This window comes from Pezoporus occidentalis, unplaced genomic scaffold, assembly GCF_034315485.1.
Source record: "Pezoporus occidentalis ecotype Australia unplaced genomic scaffold, CSIRO_AGI_Poc_V1 ctg20, whole genome shotgun sequence".
NCBI lineage: Eukaryota > Metazoa > Chordata > Aves > Psittaciformes > Psittacidae > Pezoporus > Pezoporus occidentalis.
Genome location: NW_026913856.1, coordinates 5,797,831 through 5,822,214, shown reverse-complemented (window position 1 = coordinate 5,822,214; position 24,384 = coordinate 5,797,831). Strand labels below are relative to the sequence as shown.

At 41.1% G+C, this 24,384-nt stretch overlaps 3 protein-coding genes across 4 annotated transcripts; 1 reads left to right on the top strand and 2 right to left on the bottom strand.

The window, feature by feature from the left end:
- Positions 1-68: 68 nt before the first annotated feature.
- MPHOSPH6 (M-phase phosphoprotein 6) lies at positions 69-7,777 on the top strand. Its single transcript, XM_062618322.1, has 5 exons — positions 69-237; positions 4,118-4,230; positions 5,803-5,893; positions 6,889-6,986; positions 7,465-7,777. The coding sequence occupies exons 1-5, from the start codon at positions 175-177 to the stop codon at positions 7,607-7,609; spliced, it is 510 nt and encodes a 169-aa protein (XP_062474306.1). The 5' UTR covers positions 69-174; the 3' UTR covers positions 7,610-7,777.
- Positions 7,778-14,439: 6,662 nt separating this feature from the next.
- LOC134163465 (arylamine N-acetyltransferase, pineal gland isozyme NAT-10) lies at positions 14,440-18,043 on the bottom strand. The gene is made up of 2 exons (XM_062618321.1): positions 17,887-18,043; positions 14,440-15,490 (listed from the first exon to the last, which is right to left on the bottom strand). The coding sequence occupies exon 2, from the start codon at positions 15,483-15,485 to the stop codon at positions 14,613-14,615; it is 873 nt and encodes a 290-aa protein (XP_062474305.1). The 5' UTR covers positions 15,486-15,490; positions 17,887-18,043; the 3' UTR covers positions 14,440-14,612.
- Positions 18,044-18,777: 734 nt separating this feature from the next.
- On the bottom strand, positions 18,778-23,903 carry LOC134163464 (arylamine N-acetyltransferase, liver isozyme-like). 2 transcript variants are annotated; one of them, XM_062618319.1, is made up of 2 exons: positions 23,745-23,903; positions 18,778-20,624 (listed from the first exon to the last, which is right to left on the bottom strand). In XM_062618319.1, exon 2 carries the CDS (start codon positions 20,617-20,619, stop codon positions 19,732-19,734), a length of 888 nt encoding a protein of 295 aa, XP_062474303.1. In that variant the 5' UTR covers positions 20,620-20,624; positions 23,745-23,903; the 3' UTR covers positions 18,778-19,731. The 2 variants fall into 2 exon arrangements, with proteins under 2 accessions (XP_062474303.1, XP_062474304.1); XM_062618320.1 differs by having other exon boundaries at positions 23,749-23,903.
- Positions 23,904-24,384: the final 481 nt, after the last annotated feature.

Genomic DNA, 24,384 nt, shown 5'->3' with positions numbered 1-24,384 from the left:
TTCCACACACGCCTCCTGCCCCGCCACTCCTCCGCGGCGTGCGCAGAGGCCTGTCACTGCGGCCGGGCACGGAGGGTGGAGCCGAGCCGCCGCCGCCTCCTCCTCCCGCTCCTTTTCCGGTGTGTGAGGCCTCGGCATTACGCGAGCTTGGGGATCCAGCGCGGCCTGGTGACAATGCCTGTCGCAATGACCGGAGAGACGAAGACGAAGCTATCCAGGAACCTGCTGCGCATGAAGGTGAGGCGGAGGGCGGCGGCGGCGGGGCTCCGGCGTCTGGTCCGCGGTGTACAGTGCGGAGAGGGCGGCCGGGCCCGATGTGCGGTCGCTGCTGCGGGGAGCTGACCGGCTCCGTGAGGCGGCAGCAGGGACACAGGGATAGGGCTGGCGGCAGCACCGTCTGCCTAGGCCGCGGCGGTGCCCGGTGCGTGCAGCAGGCCCGAGCCGTGCTGTGAGCGGCGAGGGGAGGCCCGGACCCAGCCCCGGCCCTGGCGTCGGCCATCTTGAACCTGTGTCCCGGCCTGTTTCGTACCTCCCATCGCCACGCTTTAAAGTACATCCCCGGGTATTTTCGCTTGCCCGCTCACTCAGGCCTGCAGTGCAGGCTGCTCCCTTCCAACTTGGCCAATTTCAGAGGGCTGTCGCGTAATTCCGGGCTGCTTAAACGCTGGGCAGAGGTCTCGGTTATAAACTGTATGGTGCTGGAGGGTCTCAGGCAGGAAAGCAACTTCGAGATATCCGTAAAAGCTCTTGCCCTGCAAGAGCCAGCTCCAGGACACCATTTGAGAAACTTTTCATTTCACCCAGCTTATTTAGAGCTTACTGTGAATACAGAAGTTATAAGAATTCTTCCCATACCGTGCACACACGTTGAAATTAAAATATTAATGTTGTTTACCTTGCTTGGGAGGGGTTTTAATCTTGGGGGGAAATAAAAGGTTTATTTTTTCTTACAGTGTTCATTTTTTGACTGTGTATGTTGCTGGCTAATAAAATACCCAGCCTGAATGGCAGTGTTAACCGCCTTTCCCAAGTCGTAAATGCGAGGGCTGTTAGTAACATTGTGATGTGCCTGTTACCCTTGGAATTGTGACTGTGGTGTCAAAACCAGTGTGAAATCAGTCCACACTTACTGGCTAATGGATTCTGCTTCACACTGTGCACCACAACACCTTAATTCAGTAGAGTACATGCTGCTGTGATTGGTGGTTCTTTATTGCTGGAAAACAGCCAGTAAAAATTGAGTTGCCATTAAGTTCTTTTAAAACGTTAATATCCATTAATTTTTTTTATAGCTGAGTATGACAGGGCTTTTGTGGCTTCTTGCTTGTGATGTTTTATTCACCCATTTTTCCCTCCACATATTTATACTGGACTGTGTTTCAGACACTGTCTGGAAAGAGTTCAGCTGACTTCAGTTCAATATTTCACATAAAATATACTCTGCCACAGTAAGATGGTGGAATGTTTACCCCAGTTAACAGATGCTGCTAATGAAAGGCTAAAACTTGTGCACAGAGGGAATGGAACACAGCTTGCCTCACTGTCAAAAGGGAGTAGATGTAGAGCTTAATTAGCCATCAGTGTATGATAGAATAAGAGTTCTGGATTGCAGCATCATTATTTTTTCTTTTTTTTTTTTTTTTTTTTAACACTCTTTTAAAATTAAATTTCCACTCCTCTGCTGTTTGCCAGTTAATTAACCCCCCTGGAGATTTCACAGCCCAGATCTTAGATTTTCTTCTATAAAAGCCTGTGGAGAATCAGCTTGTGGATGTGCTGCCATGACATCTGGAGGTTTACAGTCCAGGCAGTAGTAACCAGCTTTGAAGAGATGAAAAGGTTCGAAAAAGGTCATACACAGATCTTGTATTTAGCACTTCCCTTCTGCAGATCTTCTTGTTTACAAATGCTTTAATTAATCCTTTAGCAGCTGCCTCCGCAGGTGCTGATAAGATGTATTATCACAATTCAGCAGGCTGGTGAAGTGGAATCCAAAGGTGATATGTGGTCAGTGGTAGCCTTGTGAAGACCGTTTGCACTAAGTGCTAGGCTGTGTGTGCTCACTGCTTGATATGAAAAGATGGATCGTGCCTTTAGGTCTTGCACCATTTGATTCAGGTGCCATTGCTTGGGGAAACTTAATCCAAATAACCACTCTGTTGCTGATGTACATACTCTGTAGACCACAATGGGTCTAATTTTTAATCCATCCATGTGTGTTTACATTTTAGATAAATGTGATCACATATTTTTTATCTAGTTATTAATGTACTAATCTTTAGGAACATAATCTTTAAAACGTAATGTGAAACGATTATTTAATTGGGTGCTTGTAACAGAATTTCTTCTGTTGAGTTTTCTGACTGGCTAACCAATTTCCTTGAGCAGTGTGGTTTTCCACATGATAGATTCACTTATTTTCCCTGAGAAGATAGTGTAATTTTAATTGGAAAGCTTTGATGGATTTGAATTGACTCAGAAAACAAAAGTCAATTTTTATTTCATTAAAGATCTCGTACACTGGATGCAAATAGAAATGGAAAATATTTATTTTCTGTTTCACAGTCACAGGAGCTTTGTATTGGCTTTTACCTTTGAGTTTGATTTGGTTTACTGGGGCATTTTGCAAAGACTGAAAAGATGAGTGGGGTATATGTAATACATATATTACAGATCTGTATTGCCATAATATTTCAAACAAGGTCAGCAATACATTCGTTTTTTTTTTTGTGGGAGGGAAGTGTTCTGTGACACCTTCTTGGGATCTGTCCCCAGCCAAGCCTGTTTTGGTTTGGACCTAAACTATGTCCAAGCCTTGTGTTCCCCACTGACACATTACCTATCAGCCTTCAGGCTTATCTAAACACAAAAAATGGTGCTGCGCTAAATGAGAGGGGTGAAATTAGCTGATGTAGAATTCCTCTGCAGTGTTGAACATACAGGTATGCTTTGATACCCGCAAAGCAATTTTTCTGCAGGAGTGCATATAAACTGTACTGGTAGATTTGCCTCTAGCTGGGAATTACATTGGTATAAAGGTACACCTTTGACAGATGCAGTTATTTAGACACTTTCTATAGACCCTAAGGGAGGTCCTGCCTCCTAGGGATGTGAGAATATGGGAGTTATTACCATACGATTCTGGAGATTTCTGTGCTTTTTATCCTATTTGGTTAACACTGGTAATACCTAATTGTCACTCAGTTCAGGCACCTGACTTGAGACAACTGGAAGTAAAAGGGATGTTTCACATAGGTCAGTCATTTTGCACTCACCGATTTTACATAGGTTGTGACAGATGTCCTCTTTTACTTGCAGCTGTGAGAGAGATTGCTGTTCCTATCTGCCTGTTTCCATCCTCTGCCAGTGGTTGTCACTGAGGAAGCAATTTACAGGAATATCCTTGTATTAGGCAAAAATAGCAGTCTTACACTCAACTAAATTACTAATCTCAGCTAATTTGGCACTGTTTCTGCAGTGAGTTAAGGTGCTTACACATAACTGCTTGACTCATACTTTGGTAGGTCATCAATGAGAAGTTAAGAGCTGGTAACATCTTCCTTTAGTACAACTCAATGCAGAAGACTTCATTTCATAGCCTCTGTTTCTTTTTCTACTTCCAAGGGCACATTCCAGCCTTCAGAGCTACAAACACAAGCGAGTTTATTAAATTAAATTGTAGAAAATAAGAGGATGGTTGAAAATACAGATGATTCCAAAAATGGGCAAGCTGGGATAACCTACCTCTGACTCTGAGCTCCAGTGCCATTTGTGTGAGTGATGTTGGTGTCTGATATGCAGCAATAACTAACATCAGTATGTTCTCTCTTAGCAAAGTTAGAGAATTTCAATAGCTTGTAGAATCAAAACTAACCAGGAAAGGTCTGTGGATGACTGTTGACTTCCAGCCGATAGCTGTGATTAGTTGTTACTTACTTTTCCATTACCTCTTTGCCCAAACTTAGACAAAACCCAGGGAAAAATCACAAAAAAACTTTACTTTTTATCAGCTGCTAAATATTATATAGTGGATAATTGTTGTCATGGAATTGTTGGATGTTTGAACATATTCATGATGCAAAAAATTGAAACTGTGTTTTTGTGTCTGTCTTTGTAGTTCATGCAAAAGGGTTTGGATGCACAAACTAAAAAAGAACTAGAAGAAGAAGAAAAGAAGGTCATTAGTGACGAGCACTGGTATCTTGATGTGCCAGTTAAAAAGGCAAAAGAGTAAGCTTGTACCCTTTTGTAGTTCTTATCATTAGATTGTTGTGGAGTAGGAATAGAATATACGTATTTTTTCTATAATAGCAGTATTATTAATAACCAATTAATTGAAGTAAAAATAGTGGCAGACTGGCATTACAGCTTTTTTTATTACCTGTTTTCAGGGACGTTCTCAAGGTTGTCTAGGGAAGTTTGACCTACTTTCATTTCTTGTGTGTGTTGTGTTTTTTCACTTGCACATTCTTCTAGATGCATGTAATTAGTTTCTTTCAGGCAAGGAGCAACTCATTTATTGCTGCTTTTTCCCTTCATTTGCAAACGGAAGTTTGAAACCCCTGTTTTAGTAAATTCAGCTCTAGTCCCACGATTGGGTTCATTCAGAACAGTTCTGTTTTCTTTAGTCCAGCTCACTTTAAATCCTGCTTTGAAATAGAAGAGAGCATGGCAAAAAATAAAGGAAGGCTTAACTAATAAGGAAGAAAATGTCCATTCCTGCTATTTATGAAAGGTGCTTTAAATAGCAAGAGAACTACTTTAAAAATTGCTCAGTTTTTGTCCATTCAGAAGAGGACAAAAATGCCACTGAGGGAGAGCATACCTCATTTTTAAAAAGCTCAGATCCAAGGAACTGCGGTTGAACAAGGGCATTGATAAAATAGGTATTTGAGCTTCAGTTGCAGTAAGGAAGGTTCAAGCTGTACATTGGGAGAATTTTTCTAACAGTAAGGCTATTGAGGCATTGCAGTAGATTGCCATAGGAGACACTGGAGTCTTCATCACTGGACAGCTTAGATGGATCTCTGCTGTTCGTGGCACATGTTTAACTGATCCTACCTGAGGTGGGAGAATGAGCTTGATTACTTTAGCCTCACTTCCTGTGCCTGTAGGATTTTGTTTTACATGGAAGATGAAGAGGAGGAAGAAAGAGAAGCATATATGTGTGAGGAAAAGAAAGAAGGAAAATTCACAGAAGTACTTTTACCTGATGTGTTTTATGAACACCTCAGGGTTATGTTTCTTTTCTCACTCTGTGCTCATCAAAAGAAGAAAAAAGGATGGAGAAAGGGGAAATCTTTCTCTGCTGAACAGAGAATTGATGTTTTATATCCTGACAGACTCAGTAATGCCAAGTCTAACATCACAATGAAAAATTAATTAGAAGCGTTTGCCGGTATAGTAATGCCACCTGGAGAGTGATATTTATGTGGTATTTTTATTCTGGCAAAAACATTCATGTAGGTGGAATCATACCAGCAAAGAGTGCTTTTTGTCAAGAGAGTTAATTTTGCTTGTGGAACTGGCACAGCTTTACTGGCAAGAACTCTTCCTTTGCACTCCAAGATCGTTGCATTGGAAGATTTATCAGAGCAATTAAGCTTCAGAAAGTAGCTGATGGTTTAAAATACACTGTGGTTTTGTTTACTGGGGGGAAGCTTTTTTTTTTTTGTTTGTTTATTGGGGGAAGCTTTTTGTTTATTGGGGGAAGCTTTTTATTTTTGCCTTTTTACATTTATTTAAATTGATCATTTTGAGGCGCACTGTTTGACAAAATGCTGGGTTTGGGGTTTCATGCAGGAGCTTTATCGTAGAAGAGCGAAGCTTTGTAGTATGCGAGGAACTACTTTATGGCAGGATGTCCTTCAACGGATTCAATCCAGAAATTGAGGTACCATTTAAATGTTTTGAGGTGATCTTGCATTAGGATTGAAGCTCTTGGGGATGAGGATTCGAGTTTTCAGACTGCATGCTGTTTGGCCATTTTAGCCCCTTCCATAAATCATCCCATGTACAGAAACTCCATGATTGAAACCAAAATGTTGATCAGTGCAGCATCTGGTAAATAAAAGCTTTTTATCTCCTTGCATTGATGGCCAGTAATTGCATGGCTCCTGCAGATTTTCCTTCCCGAAGTGAGGAAGCTGTCCCACATGCTGCTCACCATAACAATAGATCACTTTTCCCTCTGCTATTTAATTAGAGTCTAATCTAAAAACATTCAGCACTTACTTGTGTAAGTAAGGGCTTAAAGTTCCAAAGTAAAAGTTCTGAGCAAGAGATTTTTTCTCTCATAATTCTTGCTGGTAGAACTACACTGAGGTAGTAACAAAAATATTAACACAGGACTGAAGCAGGAGGATGGAGGTGTAAAGACTGAGATGGGCAAAAGGCTATGTAAAGTGAATTACTGGGAGGTTTTTAGTTACTTTGAACTTGCTCTCACTGTAACTTGGCATATTATTGCTACATGGTTTTTACTGTGTATGCTTGCAGATATTTTTCCTTCTCTAACAAAACCAAGGACTGTATGCTAACATAACAATGAAAAATTAATTATGATCTAATTCTCTGGTCTCCCAAAGATGCCTGGCATCCCCCTTTAGGACGTTTGAATAGTGCAGTATACTTAATACCCTGTCTCTATGTTGCCCCTTTTCCCAAAGGCAGACTCTAAGCTAAGCAGAGTAACAGGCAGACATGCTGCCTTTTCTTCTTGAGTTTTCCTAGCAGTATGCTGTAGCCTGACTGGGAACAAAAGAGTTATTAAATTTGATTCTTATCTTTAATGCATTTCTCATTTCTCCTACCAGTGAATTTCAGCATAGTTGCCATTGTGTCAAGTTATTTCTTGTGCGGTTAAGCTATTTCTTTCTTCATTCTCAGAAGTTAATGATCCAAATGAACTCTAAGAATAAGAAAGAAGAAATTGAAGTGGATGATAAAATGGAGGCTGATGTGTCAGATGCAGAAATGGCCAGAAGGTAAGTTATATTTTAGGACATAATCAATATTAGCTAGGAATATGATATATTACTGCATTACATGTGGGGAAAACAAACCCAAAAAGCGAGCAAACAAGTAAAACAGAAAAACTACCAGCAGATATGGTACTTTACAGGACTGATTTTCAAGGAATTTTGGTGTGTATTCAGTGGAATCTCCACCCACAGAATCTCCAACCCCATATAAGATATTTGGGGGTAAAATATCTTAAAAGGGGTTTTCTGCCCTTTGTTATCCAGGTATTTTGTGCTAGTTTCCTGCTTGTTCCAAATTACTAACAAAACCATGTTACCAAAATTAATAGTATAGTAAGTGATCATGTAGTACTTGTGCTTCTTAAAATTCTGATGACCAGCTTTTTTACACCACTTAAGCTGGTGATTAGATTTGTTATTTGCTCCATTGAAATTTTGTCTGTTTGTAGTAAAAGCTGTAATTTTTTTATTAACTTCACAGATACGAAACATTAGTGGGGACAGTAGGGAAGAAATTCATGAGAAGAAGAGACCAGCGGGTATTAATGGATGAAGAAAATTGTGAGAATATTGAGATAAGGCCTAGCAAAAAAGCTAAGAAAAAGTTCTTAAAACCTCGTGACTGATACCAGCTGCACAACTGGAGCCAATAAAAACGTTTTCTACCAAATACAGTACCACAAACTGAGATTGTTTGAAGTACTTGCTGTTTAGTGTAAAGGATAGATTTGTGAATCTGAGTCAGTTCTCACTGAAACTTTTACCATCTGCATGAATAAACATTTTTCAGAGTGGATGTGTATTTAATAGATGCCGTACATACTTACCACTCAGCAGCTTCTACTGTGCACTAGTCCCACCATTCTTTTTAAATGTGCATAACTAGATAAGTGTCACATTGAATTGAGAGCAACATTATTTACAATTTATGGTAACATCCAAAAGAAGTATTTGGAGTAAAGCGATGTCCAATCCAGTAGGGCAGTTCAGTTTTCACTGCTTTATTTATTATGAAAATGAAACCTTTGCTGTCTTCAAATTGAAAGAAGACCTCAGAAACACGTGAACATGTGTCTTCCTTCTGTTTTTTTTTTTTACTATGCTATAAATAAGATGGGAGAAGAAGAGAAATAAAATCAATTTTGTTTATTTTTTTATAAAGCTTATTTAAAAACAGAGGGGCTTGTACTAAAACTTTTTTTAATAATAAATATATAGAGCAAGCCAAATATTAGGCAACATTGACAGTTTGACACGTTAGTAGATTGTGTGTCTGAATTTCTGTCTTCAGCAAAGAGTTTGCTAATCTTGTCTCTTTTTCAGCAAAAGAAAAATATGCGATCATAATTATTGAGATCTTGTGATAAAAGCATAATAATGACTTAGAAACATTTGACAGCTGAATAATAACTGTTTTTTTTGTGTATGTTTAATGCTTGTGGTTTAGGTAATTCGATGTAAAAAAATGATGCTTAATAAATTCTAAGAGATCCTGGTTTACGCTGGTCACGGATGTCCCTAAATGTTAGTTGACTGCATAACTCTTCCTGCTCAGCGTGTGATGAAGCCATCTGATGTAATGTTAGTACAGAAACATTCTGCTCTTTGATCAGTCAGTGCTCTGAAAAATGTCAGTGTGGTCTTGCCTAAAATTGTAGCAATTCTCTGTACCCTGCCTTTCAACAGGAAATACTTCTGCTACTTCATTTCCCCAGCAAAATGCCTTGAATTACTTATTCTTAATGCTGATTCTCTGGACAAAGAGAAATCCTTTAAGATGAAGCAAGGAGTGGCCATTCTGTTATGGGCACAAGAGGCTTTTTGGGTGTTTTTCTTAACAGTTCTGTGAAGCAAGACATGAAACTCAGTTATCTGAAGAGGGAGACTGTGTGTCTGCTGTTCTATGCCTGTGATATATGAACTATCTGTATAGCAAGAGCATCTTACTAGGTATTGAAGATGGATCATGCATGGAAGGTGAAATACGCCTTTAACTTAGCCAGGGGACCTTGTGCAGGTGGAAAGGGTGTGATTCATGATCTGAGATGCATTTCAGAGCTAATTAAACACTAGTGGTTGGATTACTTAAAACCTCATCAAATATTATTGCTAGCTGAAAAGAAGTTAATGATGGCAAAACGTTTTTCTTCCCATGGAAGATGTGACTTGAGCTCGGAAATGATTTATTGTTGGTCATCCCAAGAAAAACTCAAAATGTATCCTATTATTCTTTCCTGCTTGTTAGTAGGAAAATTACTGCTCTCTGTCTGGACACATGCCTTCAATGGAGAGAGAATTTCTGTGTAGCTTATAGTTGAGGGGGGTAAAAGTGTGTTCCAGTGAACCACCAGCAACCAGGACATGTCACTGTAATTGCACAGGCTGAGAGACAGTGGATTGGAGAAGGTTCCAGTGGTGTTATGTAAAGGAGTTGGAAGTGTGAGTGCCATGGCATGGTAAGAGTGTGAGTGAGCTCTAAAATAGCTTCCTAGAAAATCTATGATTTTGAATTTGGTTGGGGGGGAAATGGTGGTTCTTCTGTTTCCTAAACATGCCCAACACTGACTGTGAAGAAATTACAGATTTTGGTTTATTGTCTTCAAATCTGGGTGCTCAGCATTGATGTTTAGCTGGTGGCTAGGTGAGCTGTTGAAGTGCTGCAGTGAGACAACTGCTAATTCTGAGCATAATCTTATTCATAGGGAGTTATTCAATGCACCTTTAAAAGCACCATTCATAGTGCATTATTATAAGCAAGACAAAACTAAAAATATCTCTACCTGACTTTTAAATGTGTTTTCAGTGTGCAAAGTTACAAGCATTCATTTTATGATGGGATCTTCTGAAATACCCATCTGTATTTCCAATGTTATAAATATGTATATGTATGTATTTTAAGCCTGGCTGTAGCTTCCTAGCCAGGGTAGAAACATTCGGCTGTATAGAATCTGTGCTTGAGCTACTCTTGACAGAGACGTAAGTTTAGCAGTGAAATACTCCTCGTGAACCTACATTAATTCAAGCTTTTTTGGCTGTGAAGATCTCAGATGCATTTTCATGTGCAACATCCTGTGCTGTAGAATTTTCCTACTTAGTCTTGTTTCTAAAAGCATTTCTTCTTTGAGAACAAAAGCAAGTTGGGTAAGTAGTAAGCATTTTTTGTTAAAATGAGTACATGCAAAATTCAGTGGAAAAAGTTACCAGACACCAGAAGAGTTTGTGCCTGTTACACCAAGGCACCTATTAAAGCAAACAAGGCACAGCGTGCATTGTAGTTTGTGCTCAGTGACAGCTCACACAGTGTTGAGTTTAAGTGTGTGTCTTCTCAGGTAAAATTTTGTCCCTCTCTTTGACAGGCTGACAGTGTTTCTTGTAATACTCATTTTGGAACATGAAGTATCATACAACTTCATCTTCCTTGCTCATGTTTCTGGTTTTGTTGCTTTTATTTTGCTTAGTATTAGATCTCGAGAAGTCCAGGACCAGAGTCCAACTGAAGTGAGCCGTCCTGTATCCTCCCTTTAGTAATGCATGAGCTGATTAAACTTTGATTCTTTGGGTAGGGGGGAAGATGTTCAGTGGTGCCATGGAATTTGAACTATCTTTCTTCTGTTCTGTGTCCTGCTTTCTAGTAAGACATTCTTATTATGCAATTCTACAGTCGAAGGTGGCTGTCATTGCTATTGGGCATTGCATGTGTGTCTAATGGGCAGCTGGGCTGGGATTTAATCCAGCATTCAGACTTAAAAAGAAGTTGTCTTTCTGTTAATTGAAATATTCTAAGTTTAAATTGTATTTGGAATTAGACAAGTCCTGGTTGTGGGGCTCTTAAGCGTTTGTTCTCATTCATTCCAACAACAGCAACTAAAACTGCACAATCTATTAGGCTTTCGTTAAACCTTTCTCAGTGTTAATAAAGCATAGTGGTGGTGAAGGACGTCAAATATCCCATGTTTCCCCTTTTCATTCAAGTGCAGATTTCTTTCAGAGCTGATGCTTTGAGGACTTGGTCGTGACTTTTCTTTCTGGGTGGGAAGGCATCTGCCTCCAACAGTAATGCCTTGCTATTGGAACCCCAGCATGAGCCGTCAGGGTTTGTTTGGTTTTGTTTGTTTTTACACCTTTCTCAACATGAACCTTTGAGGCATTTTGAGGTCTGGTGTTCACACCTAGATAACCTGCTTCTGTCAGCTTTTGGGGAGCTCTAGTTAAAACTGTGAAACTACTCCTCAGCTGTATGTGTTGACATTTCTTTGTGAGATTTGATATTGCACAGTGAGGACCTGTTTATAATTGTAATCTCAAGAGGAAAAATCCCAGGCAAGAGAGTAGTTGTAAACAGATGGAGACAGGGAGAGGTTTGAAGCCCTGTAGATCTTTAGTTAAGAGCTGAATAGCAGAAGAGGGGAATCTGGCTTGAGTCGCTCCATTATTGCAGGCACAGTTAAAAATGCTGATATGAGTCCACAGACCTCTGCCCAAGAAACCCTTGCATACCATAACCTGAGCAGTTACCCAGGAGCAACAGCAGGAACATCTTTAGGCAAGTTCGGAGGCAAAATAACCAGCCTGTTCACGGCTGTCCTCATGAAAAGAGGCAGGAGCATGAGAAAACTGCAGTTTGTTGCATAGACAAATATTGTTTCTAAATTGGAGAGACATCGATTTGATAGGTGGACCACTCGGTCGATAAAGAACTGGCTGGATGGCCGCACACAAAGAGTTGTGGTCAATGGCTCAATGTCCGGCTGGAGACCAGTAACGAGTGGTGTCCCTCAGGGATCGGGGTTGGGACCGGTCTTCTTCAACATCTTTGTCGCTGACATGGACAGTGGGATTGAGCGCGCCCTCAGCAAGTTTGCTGATGACACCGAGCTGTGTGGTTCGGTTGACACCCTGGAGGGAAGGAATGCCATCCAGAGGGACCTTGACACGCTTGTGAGGTGGGCTGATGCCAACCTCATGAAGTTTAACCATGCCAAGTGCAAGGTCCTACACCTGGGTCGGAGCAATCCCAGGCACAGCTACAGGTTGGGAAGAGAAGAGATTCAGAGCAGCCCTACGGAGAAGGAGGTGTTGGTCAGTGAGAAAATGAACATGAGCTGGCTTCAGTGTGCGCTCGCAGCCCAGAAAGCAACCGTATCCTGGGCTGCATCAAAAGGAGCGTGACCAGCAGGTCGAAGGAGGTGATCCGACATGGAACTGTTGGAACAAGTCCAGAGGAGGCCACGAGGATGATCAGGGGACTGGAGCACCTCCCGTATGAAGACAGGCTGAGGAAGTTGGGGCTGTTCAGCTTGGAGAAGAGAAGGCTGCATGGAGACCTCATAGCAGCCTTCCAGTGTCTGAAGGGAGGTTATAGGGATGCTGGGGAGGGACTCTTCATTAGGGACTCTAGTGACAGGACAAGGGGTAATGAGTTAAACAGGGGAAGTTTAGATTGGACATAAGGAAGAAATTCTTTCCTGTTTGGGTGGTGAGGCACTGAAATGGGTTGCCCAGGGAAGCTGTGAATGCTCCATCCCTGGTGGTGTTCAAGGCCAGGTTTGACAGAGCCTTGGGTGATATGGTTTAGTGTGAGGTGTCCCTGCCCATGGCAGGGGGGTTGGAACTTGGTGGTCTTAAGGTCCTTTCCAACCCTGACCATTCTCTATGATTCTGTTCTATGATTTTGTATGGTTTGGTTACCTGGGTGAATTGCCATCAGCTAGAACAGAGGTGGCAAGTGTTTTGAAGCTTGTAATGTTCCTTGGGATCTCAGGGGCCACCTTGTTTTGATCAATCATTTAGAAGGGGGTAAAACTGGACCTTAGTATGAGTACGACAATAATATGAACACAAATTGTAGATTGAAGTCCTTAGCTCCATACGAAAGCTATGCTCACACCTGAGAGCTTTCATTGTCCCCTGTTACCTCTTGCTTAGCCCTTGGTTCCTTGTTGCTGTGCAAGTCCATGAGCACTCAGGCCATTAGCTGCCACCACGGCCGATAACAGGAAAGAGCTGACACTCACTATGACAAGCCCAGAGCTGCTGGTTTCCAAGCCCACCACTGGGCCTCCTCTTTGGTGATCATCTTCTTCCTCAGCCTATGAGTTCTTTATCCAGGAACCTGTAGGAACTTACCTTCTCCAACACCACTGTCAGATTTGTTCAGTATTGGCCTGTTTGGCTCAAGAAGTTTGTGGTGGGAAGTGTTGGCCAGTAGATCGATAGCATGATTGAACAGACCTCATTTACTTGGCAAAAGGTGTGTGCAGCAGTCAAGCAGTTAGGGACTCTGTACTTAAAGCAACTCCTTTATGTTTTTACTTCTCTTTATTTGTTTTCAGGTATGAAATTACAGCATTTGTGAGACTCATGATCACATGATGTCTTTGAGCATAAACATATCAGTAGGACAAATTAACATTTGACCAATACGAAGGATTATTGTAGCTTAGGGAGAAAGAGTGTTTTTCAGGTTTTCTGCTAATTTTTGATGCATTTGAGAATGTTTCCCTTGATTAGGCTTTTTGCAGAGCAGCAGGGTAGGGGGAACAACAGGTTTTTATAAATGGGGAAACGTGATTGTGAAATGATTCTAAAGAAGCAAGTTCCTTTAGATTTGGTTGTCTTGACTTTTTTTTTCACTTTGATACAGCTGAATTAACTCACTTGTGACATGAATACATCTGTGTCAAGTGGTACTCATTCAGGATACCTGTATGAACTCCCCTGTTTTTTATACACAAGAGGGGCAGAATTAACAGTATAGTGGAGTTAGCTTCATTGTTCTACTTTCATTGTACAAATAATTTGCAATGCTAAAAATACCAATTTTCCAACCCTTCAAGGCAGAAGTAAATCTAAGCCAGTTGTGACATTTAAGCCTTGTTCACCTTTTAAAGGATGATTACTTGTCAGAAGCAGAGCTTATAGGCATCTCCTCAGAGCCCATCAGCCACAATAATGCTGCAGTATATTCAGTTTTCATCACCAGAAAAATACATACATACCAAAAATTACTTTGAGCAGTTTACTGCAGTAATGGCAAAAGGAATGCACATGATGGTAATTTTCATTTTGTACTATGTTTTGTCTAAGGGTGATGGTGAAAGAATTATGGCTCCTAATGCTCCTTTCAAGGATGACATTGTTTTACTTATATTAAAGGTAGAGAAGTGAGATGAACTGCAAGTGGTTACATCCTGTGAAAAACGAAGTTCTAAATGTGTACTTCATTGTCTAAATGGTCACAGATTACTTTTCTCCCTATAATAACCGTAGAAAATGTGTTGGCAGCATATCACAATTAATAATCCATAGTTCTATTTGTGTGCTATAGGCACTCCAAAATTCCCCAGACATATTTCTCACTCAAGTTTATAAGCAAATTCAAATGAGATCCTACGTTTGTGCCTAAAATTGAATGCAGTCATCTCACAACAGATAATTCTATCTACCTGATTTAAGATTATTTTTTTATCTACCTGACTGATTTTTCCCAGAGCAAAATTCACTTTAATCTCATATTAATGTATTTTTCCTTCAATTGCCTGCAAAGAATCCCATGATTTTCAGTAGTGATTGCACAGACAGTGGGAGGTATTGTATATACATAACATTAGCGTAGGTTTTCCTGGTCACCTAGATTGTGTAAAATCCTTTGACATTAACTGGGACAAGTTTCCTATCGAGGCTTATGTTGAATTTCTCCTTGAGGGTTTTTTCCACTTCTTCACCTTCAAGAGTTACAAATTCCACCAGATCCATGTTTTCCTTGTAGTTGTATGTGGTCTCAGTGAGTGTCCACCCAATTAGCGCTCGAAAGCCATCAGTGGTCTGGAGGGTGCAGATGGACTTCTTCGTAAAGAGGGAGTCTGGAGAGGTCTGAAGGTACGTGCACTGGAAACGGAAATCTTCCACTGTCCGTGGCTCGAGGCTGAACATGTAAACTTTCCGACAGTCTTTTTTCTCCAGAAGATCGGAGTTAGAGAAGTTTTGATTTGGGATATATTGTTTCCGTCTCATTTTCTCGAGGTACCAGATGGCATTTTTCTCTGTGAAGCGAAAGACGCCGGGAGCCTGGGGCTGGTCTTTTCCCGAAACCAGCTCCATCGGCTGCCACATCTGATAGGATACACCGAAGCCTCCATCAACAATATAGGCTTTGCCATCAATAACTACTTTTACAAGGAGATGGGTCATGAGGGTGGCATACGCGTTTTGGTGTGGATTGAACACATATGCTCCCAGAAAGCTGGTGTCATACCCCAGATGTTTCAGGACCCAGCCCAATAGCTGGTTGTTTTCCATGCACCAGCCACCCCTCTTCCTCCGCACAAGTTTGTTATACACATGCTCCAACTCCAAAGTAATTTTCTCCCCACAGTGGATGCTGAGGTTTTCAAAGGGAACAGCACGGATGTGATGCTGGAATATATCGGTTAAGGTTTCCAAATCTTGTTTTTCAAGAGAACCTTTATAGCCAGTTCTTGCAAAATACTCTTCAAGGTTCATGTCACCTGTAAAAGAAGGAATTGTTTTTTGGTTTTGTTTCTTTACATCAGTGACGTATGATGCTGTGAAAAACTGCCCAAGCTGCTGCCAGCAAAGATGCTTTAATGTACTGAACCTCAATGGAGCGGTTTTTAAGGGTAACAAGTATTCATATCAAAAGGTTCCCCCAGCAAGAAAAGCAGCACATATGAGGGTTTTCTGTTTGTCTTTGAGTCATTCCTATGGCAAGGAGCTGATGCAGTTTCAGCTTGATATGCTACAAAATGGGGATTTGCTGCATTTGCATTGTAACAGAGGGGTTGAGAAGAAAGGTAAGATCACACTAGGGAGCGTTCAGGAGGGTTCATGAAAATCAGTCTAAATCCATTGTTCAGTGAAAGGAGTGTCAATGGGGGAAGCAGTGTTACCTGCCAGTCGGAGGGAGGATAATTTGAGCCAGGATTCACATGTTCTTTTCATGAGTCTGCCACTGATTCACTGATGGTAAATGAATTGCTCATTCGGTACATGTCACTCTTTCTCCAATTACAAAAAGCGAGAATGATACTCCCTGCACATTTTGTAAAGTGTCGAGTTTTATTCAGATAATTATAACTGAAAAAAACCTCTGACCTTCGCAAAAGCCACAGACCACCGAGTCTCTTCTCTGCTCTGAGTGTTGCACAAACTCATTTTGGTGTTGGAATAATTAATCTGAAAGGAGGTGACTGACCTAAAAGACAAAGAGCACATCTCTATTCTCCGCTGTGCCCTGCGTCTCACAGGGTGTCCTGAAAATGAACAGGAGCTGCTTTACATCTCTCTAGTCCTGGCCTTTCTCAAAACTCCTTCCTTTTCAGGCGTGAGAATTGCTGGAGCCTCATACAGTGCATCCCGTCTGTCCTGCCTCCAGCAATGCACTGTCTCGATAGGACTCCTCATGAGCAAGATCGCTGCATGAGAAAGTACTTTTTTCCTTCTAATACCCTAGCAAGTCACATATAGTCATCTGGCTTTTGCAGTGGCCCATCACTGCTGGCCAAAGTTATGAGCAGGATGCGTTGTAGGTATCTGATGCTGTTTGTACAACACACTGTGGGTTGTCTGCTTGGATATGGAGCTGGGCACAATAAAGTTTTGAAGGCTTGAACCTTCACAAAGATGGCACTAAGTGTTTCAACAGTCTAGAGTTACTACAAATACTTAACTTCTAGGCAACCCACAAAGCTACTTGGAAATCTTTTGTGCATAAAGTAAGCTGAGATTTAGACACTTAATATTAGCAACTCAGGAAGACTTGTATTTGGATAAATTCAGTAGTGAGCTGCTGAACGTTTACTGCAAGCTTGAATTTCTCAAGATGATTTTCAGGGTCAGATTCACGATATGCATATGCATGGTATAGAAGCAGCTGTACAAAGATGATAGAAAGCCCCATCAAAAACCTTTCTACAGAGAGGAATTGAGCTTACACTGAAACTTAAGTGTATTGTTGGAGGATATTCTCAATGTAATATTTCTTAAGCACAATGTAAGACTCATGGCACTTTTTTCTTTTGATTTGCAGAATCCAAGTCTATCCAATTCTGCCTGCTCAAATTGTGAATGCTGAATAAATCACACCAACATAAGGCTGGTTTTCAAGTTTATCTTATTTATAATTTCTCTCTGTGGTTCCGTAATAGGATTGATCAGCAGTAGATCTTGACGGTACGAAATAAAAGCTACTATTCTTTTGAATTTTGAGCAGATGAAAAACTAGATACTGAAAAGGTAATCCCACAAATGTGGTTGTGATTTATGCAGAGAAAAACATCAGCAGAAGAACTTTAAAGAACTATTTCTAAATGTGCAAATGAAGGTACTCTTGTAAAAATATTCCTTACCAATACTATGCACACTATCAGCAACTCCACTGTTAAAATACATTATCTGTCTACCTTTATCCTAATACATCAGCACATGGATTTTCTGGGGTACAGCAACCAGTTTGTAATTGTTTTTAAGTTGTTTTTAGAGGACTGTGATTTTATTCCAAATAAAGAAGTATCTACTATTAGATTGCTCTTTTGCTTCCTTTGCATGCGCAATAGTTAGAAAAAGTTAGAAATCTAAAATAATAACTTCCAACAAAAGGTTCTATTTCTAAATTTGTACCTACTATTGTATCTAAACAAAAGAATCTCAGTCAAACGAATCTCCTCCTGAAGAGAGAGAAATGAAGGAATTGAAACTGCGTTATAACTGATTTACCCTCTTTAAGAGCCCATGCTTAGCAGATAATATTTTCACTCTATATACACACATTTCTATGTATTTTTCCTAAAGAGAATATTACTTATCTTATTGCCCACAACCTTTACTATCATAAAGAAACTAGGTTTTCTTTTTATTGGAGGTTTCTTTAAGAAAATAAACTTACCTCTTAAGATAACCTTATTTATTTATCAAGGTCTTCAGCTTCTGTGTTGTTTATTGCTGAAGCAGCAGTCAGTAAAGCTGGGAGTGGGTACAAATTGAGAGGGTTGTCTTCTTCTAAGCTCCGCTGGCCCTTACTCCTGAATCGTAAATGCTGAGAAAGTGCATTTTTGGACTTCACTGATCCATGAGCAAATTAAACTTTGTTTCTTTCCTCTTAATAGATGTTTATGTTTCCCCCAGTGAAGACCAGAATGAACTTGTTTTCCATGTAAACTAACTGCAATAGATAGTTGCAAATGGGTCTGTAACTTTTTTAAATTAAATTATTGTTGTTTCAGAAGCCAGCACATTGTGGTGGAGGACAATCATCTGCTTCCTTGCAAGTACACTGCCATGGTGTTGCAGGCTGCATGTTCCCATGCTCCACAGATGCACAAAATGACGCTTCTTTGCCCACAAAGGAATTTTTGCTATCTGCTCAAAGCTTCAACTGCAGCAGGGAGTTATTTTGGAGCTGCCACGTGTAACAAATTCCATGGCAATTTGCACAAAGTAATGCCTTTCCTCTCTGAAACTTGGTCTTCTGCATCTTCAAAGTGCTGCAGAGCTGTTTATCTAATTCTCTTCCTGTCGAGCATGTCTGCTCTCCATCTGATGGCGGTGGGAAGTCAGAGGTCCCTTTCGGAAAGTCAGAGAGCGCATCAGACTTTATTTGGGAAAGCACGAGCGATCTAGGCACATCAGGTGCCCCATGAGTCTGTGTGGTTGACTAATACAAGTGTCAAAGTCTTTTTCTTGGCCAAGGACTGATGCTCTCCTGTCACCCTCTTCAATAATACATCCCATACGGTACCTGCCAAAAGTCTCGTAAAGGTAAAAAGTTTTTTGGGAAACCACACCAGTGGCATGTTCTGACTTCCCATTGTTTTCTTTTTCATCTGCAGTATTACTTAATTCAGGTAGCTTTTGTGCAGAATGAGGTTTAGAATAAATATGAAGAGTTTTATCTGTAGTGCTGTCATCTCTGCTTGACATAATAGGAAGGTTAGGCCCCAGAAGTTTAGATTATAGTTTACAAAGGTTGATCTAACTTTGATTATTTCCATTTTGGCTACCAAAAGCCTGTTTTTTAAGAACTGTTGAATCATCTCATCTTCTATTGATTTTGTTTCAGAGACACAGAAAAATCAGAATCAGAAAAATTAGACAGCTTTTGGGATTTTTTAAGTGCACTCGCATAAACAGCTCACTTTAAGTCAATTTCTGGTAAGGGAATAGGACTCAAGTCTTTCAACTTATTTCATCATAAGCTAATCAGCACCTAATAGTGGCTTGTTTTGAGAAGGTCTTAATCCTTCTTTTCTTTTTTTTTATGAAGTTTCTGAAAGCCAAATTCAGCTCAAGTTTCATTTCAGCCTGTTAAAGGAAGTGAACAATTCTTAAAACTCTGCTGAGAAGAAGATTGGAAATAATACCAAGAAAAGATTAGAGGTCTTTTGTGTAAAATGGTAACACAGCTGTTCCTTCTGTATCGTTTCGGTTTTCTTTGCCACAAAACACGTCTGAAATAAAAGCAAATCCAGAGAGGTGGAACAAAATGTTACGGAGTCAAAAGTCTATTTCCATATGGGAAAATTAGATGTAGTAAGGTCTCTCAGTTTCTAAAGGAGTAGCTTAAGATAAAACATGCGATTTGTGTATGCAGTTAATTAGCAATATACTTGAATTTACCAAGCTTTGTGTCCACCTGACTAGCTCAACTTTAGAATCAGATTAAATGCCATTAATGTTAATTTGGAACTTTTTATATTGGCTACATAAAGATCCATCTAGAACAGCATTAGGATTAAATTGTATCCACTAAATTAGGTGGCAAGCCACGAACATTTACTGGTGCGAGTTTGTTCTCCAGCACTATACTGAATTTGTCTTTCAGTATCTTGTCAACCTCTTCATCTGTATGAGTTGTGATCTGCACCAGGTCCATATCCTCCATGTAGTTATACTTCACCACAGTGAAGGTCCATCCAACTAAGGCATAAACCCCTTCAGGGGTCTGGAGACTGCAGATTGACTTCTTCCGAAGTATGTTATCTAGAGACACTTGTAGATTTGTGTTTAGCTCCTGAAAGTCATTTATATCTCGTGGCTGAAGCGTGAATGTATACATTTTTCTGATATTTCCTGGTTCTGGAGTACCAGTGGCAGGCTCGCTTTGCTCGGGAATGTAATGCTTCCTTTTGACTTTCTCAAAGTACCAGCTGCCATTGTCTTCAGTGAAGCGGAAGATGCCAGGGGTCTGGGGCTGATCTTTCCCGGAAATCAGTATCAAGGGCTGCCATGACTGGTAGGCACCACCAAAACCAGCATCTACTATGTAGGAGTTTCCCTTGATCACCACCTTCAGTAGGATATGATTTATCTCAGCAGTATATGCTCTCTCTGCTGGTTCGTAACTATTTCCTCCGAGAATACAGACATCAAACCCTAGCTCTTCCAAGGCCCAGAATAAAAGGTAATTGGTTTCCAGGCACCATCCACCACGTTTCTTTCTCACAATCTTATTGTAAATAGCTTGTAAATCCAGTTTGACGGTCTCCCCACAATGCATGCTGAGGTTTTCGAAAGGAATTGCCCGGATGTGATGCTGGAAAATGACTGTTAAGGTTTGCAAGTCTGCATCCTTATGGGACTCATTGTAAGAAATCCTTGCAAAATACTCTTGAATGTTCATTTTGCCTGTGTGAGTAGAAAAATAGGCAATTACTGTTGTGTGGCTGTCAAGGGGCTCACTCCTATTACCGTAGCATAGGTTAACCAGTCTGCAAATGCAGCCTAGGCTGTTTCATGGAGGATTTGAAAGAAACCTGTGCCCTTGATAGATGAAAGCAGGCTGGATCTGCCTGTGTCATCTGTATTAAAAAAGATATGAGCATAGGAGCAGGTGACAATAATGCTTTCTCTCTCTCAGATGTTGTCTTCAACACAGGTGGATGTCTTTCCTATGGGAAGACATGGCACATGGCACAATAGAATCTCTGGCCCTGGATGGGGGTCCCACATGACAAAAAAAAAATATAAAAAGGATAAAAAACAGCTTTGCAGAAAAACTGCTGGACCATAACAGCACGAAAGTCACAGCAATTTCTTGCTGTTTCTTTTACTGTAATAGGTAAGCAATTCTTTGTTTATCCCACAGGTAATTTAGTTTGGAAGTTTTACGTTCATGGCTTCAGCTAGCTGGGATTAACATCTCAGTGTGTCACCATTTTAGACAGGCTTCTATGTGAAGCAGACTGTTGTTTTCTTAATCTCTTTAGTTACCCTGTGGAGTTCAGACAGAGCTTTGACCCTGGCTGTTGAAAGGAAGGAATTGTTAATTTTCCTAACCTAGGGGTCAGATGAATTGATAATTACCAAGAAAACATTCAAGGTATATTCATCAGGTTTTGGTTTCTTTTGCCATGTTTTATAAACCAAACCCCTTAGTTTCAGTTCAATTTATTAGATATATTTTATGTCTTCATGTCTCTGAACCCCTTTTCTTTTATTAGCCAAAAGAGATTGTCATTGGCTACATACAGGCTCCATGGCCAAGATGCAAAAGGTTCCCTGTAACACTTCTCTGACTCACCTGGTATCTGCAAGGATTTCTTTTGCCTTTAATTTAGATTTAATATTGCTTTTTTTTCCATGCAAGATTATTTGTTTTCCAGAATCATTCATAATTTGCTAAGGACTGTATTAATTTCCAGAAAGTCTGAGGCCTCATAGCAGGCTTCCTACAAGGGTGCCAGAGAGGGACTCTCCATCAGCGACTGTAGCGATAGGACAAGGGGTGATGGGCTTAAACTTAAACAGGGGAGATTTAGGTTAGTCATAAGGAAGAAGTTCTTTACTGTAAGGGTGGTGAGGCACTGGAATGGGTTGCCCAGGGAAGTTGTGAATGCTCCATCGCTGTCAGTGTTCAAGGCCAGGTTGGACAGATCCTTGGGTGAGATGGTTTAGTGTGAGGTGTCCCTGCCTACGGCAAGGGGGGGGTGGAACTAAAAGTGCTTTCCAACCCAAACCATTCTATGATTCTATGATTTCTCGCTCCTTGAAATTTGTTATATGTTCCCTGGGAGGATTTTCCAAAAATCATTTGATGTAGATAAGATGGGAGATTTCCAGAAACTGTTCTCAGCTTTGGTCCAACTGCTCCCCTAGGAGTGACCAGCAGTTTGACCTGATGTCCATGCCAGCACTCAAGCAAGTTCCAGGAGCTCTTAAAAATCTTATCTCAAATACATAGGTGGAAATACCTCCAACCCAGCAGATAAGCACATCAAATGACCTAACCTCTAGACTTTAACCCCAGTTTTAATGCCATCAGCACAACTCACTTGACTTAGTTGTATTGCTCCAGACCTGCACTGGTACAGAACTCAGACTGGCTGATGCAAAATCATGGGAAAAAGTAACAGAATAGAAGACAATCCTGATAAAACAATAAGAAATAAGCATCATCTCTTCAAAAGAACACAAACAGTTTACACAGAAAAACAACAATATGTCTTTGATAGTGCAGTTTATGTTTTTTTTCCATACTTTTTTTACAAGGGCAGGCTCTCCTTGGAAACACTGATTGTACAAAGCCATTCCCTCCCCAACAGACAGCAAACATGTACAGTAGCAAGCTCATCATGTGGTCCCCATTTTCTTTTCTATTCCCACTTCTAGCCATTTTGAATAGCCTGATAGAAACATCTGTTCCCTGAGATAGTGTCAAGCTGAGCCTCTGACCAGGAGGAGCTCAAGCGAGTCCATTAGCCTGGTGGGTCTGATACGCTGTCCCTGCTCTGGGCCAGCAGCAGAAGACCTGATGCCTTCCCTGCAACCTGTCTCTTGGGGTTGAGTGTCCCCGTCGCCCCAGCAGTGAATAACCAGCTCCCCACTTCCAGCCATCACAACCTCCCCATCAAGAGCTTCCACAGGCACTGTCAATGAGGCTTTGGGAAAACAGACTTTGGGAAATGCTCAGCCCATGCCTCAGTTTCCCCATCTGTCCCTTATCTGGCCTCATCTATTTAAAGCCTGTATAGCAGAGACAGCCTCGTGGTGGCTGACAAAATGGGCTCTGATTTCAATGAATACTAACAGAGGTTGAAGTATAATAAGCCTGCAGTACAAAACTATTGGTGTTGGGGAGCATTCACATAAATCTCTTTACTCCCTTGCCTTGCCACAGGCAGCTTTTCCTCTCTGCACAATCATTCCTGTCTTGGTAGCGATAGGGCTGCAGCAGCGAGCAAGCCCTCACTCGGGACAGTTTGTATTCCAAAACCAAGTTGCCAAATATCTTAAGCCTCATTCCGGATCTCAGCCTTGTTTGCTTTTGCTCCTGCAACAGCCAAGCTTCACTCAGCATTCGTGCAGGTTGGTGGGTAGTGACATTCAGCCGTGGGTTCTGCCTGTCTGCAAGCATAGCTGGGGAGTACTTTCCTTTCAGAATTAGGCTGAATATCAGGAACAGTTCCCTGCTAAAATTCATGAGAGCCTTCCAAGGTTGGATCCTCTTGCACATGCCTATACCATTCATCTGATTTTAAGCTACTCTGTGAGCCCGCAGCTGGGTTTTTCATACACTGTGGCTCAGCATAAAGGGGTTAGTTTAAGTCTCCAGGAATTGATCTTTGCACTTGGACAACGTCCTTATAATGCAACGCATGCTTGTCAGCCCTAGAGTTGCTGTAATTTATACTTCGCTAATATGCCTCCAGTGCTAAGCACATGGTATGCAGACCCACAGGGGTGGGCTTTTCCAAACAGGCTGACCTGCAGCTGGAGGATAAAGTTAAAGATCAGACACCCGAGCACTTACCTCTCTGCCAGCGAGCTCAGCCTTGCTGCCCTGGTTTGCTCCGAAGTTCCCAGGAAGAGTTGTTCCTGGAACTGCTGCTTTTAAAGGTCCAGGCTGCCTTTATTGCCTGCAAGGACAGCCCTATCCTCTAGCAGAGCAGGAAAATAGGAGGAAGGGTTTCTTCTTTCCTAATAGTTTATATTGTGATGATTTAACTGATTTATTTGTTTTGGCATATGCCTAGAAAGCCCTGTCATGCAATTCATTGAGTTAGGTGCTGTACATAGATCCTAAAAATTACCCAGTCCTCAAATTGCTTACAGTATTGAGCAAATTTTAACCTCCCATGTTACTGATTAAGAATTGAAGCCCTTCAGGAGTGCAAAGGAGAAATACAGTATGGGTCTATCCAGCAACTTCTGTAAGCAATTATAACCCCATCCTCAGCCCCACAGGTCAACCAGGTGCGTCAATCTCTGGGGCACCTCAATGGTTGACCCCACGCTGAAGCAGCAAAACAATAGTGCAAATTTTGATGCAGATTTTACATTGTTGACACTCATGTGGCCTGGAAACCTATAGGAAGTGACTTAGATAGGAAGACAGTCATCCAAGCCAGGATGTCACTGATTTACTGGTGGGAGATGGCAACCGTTG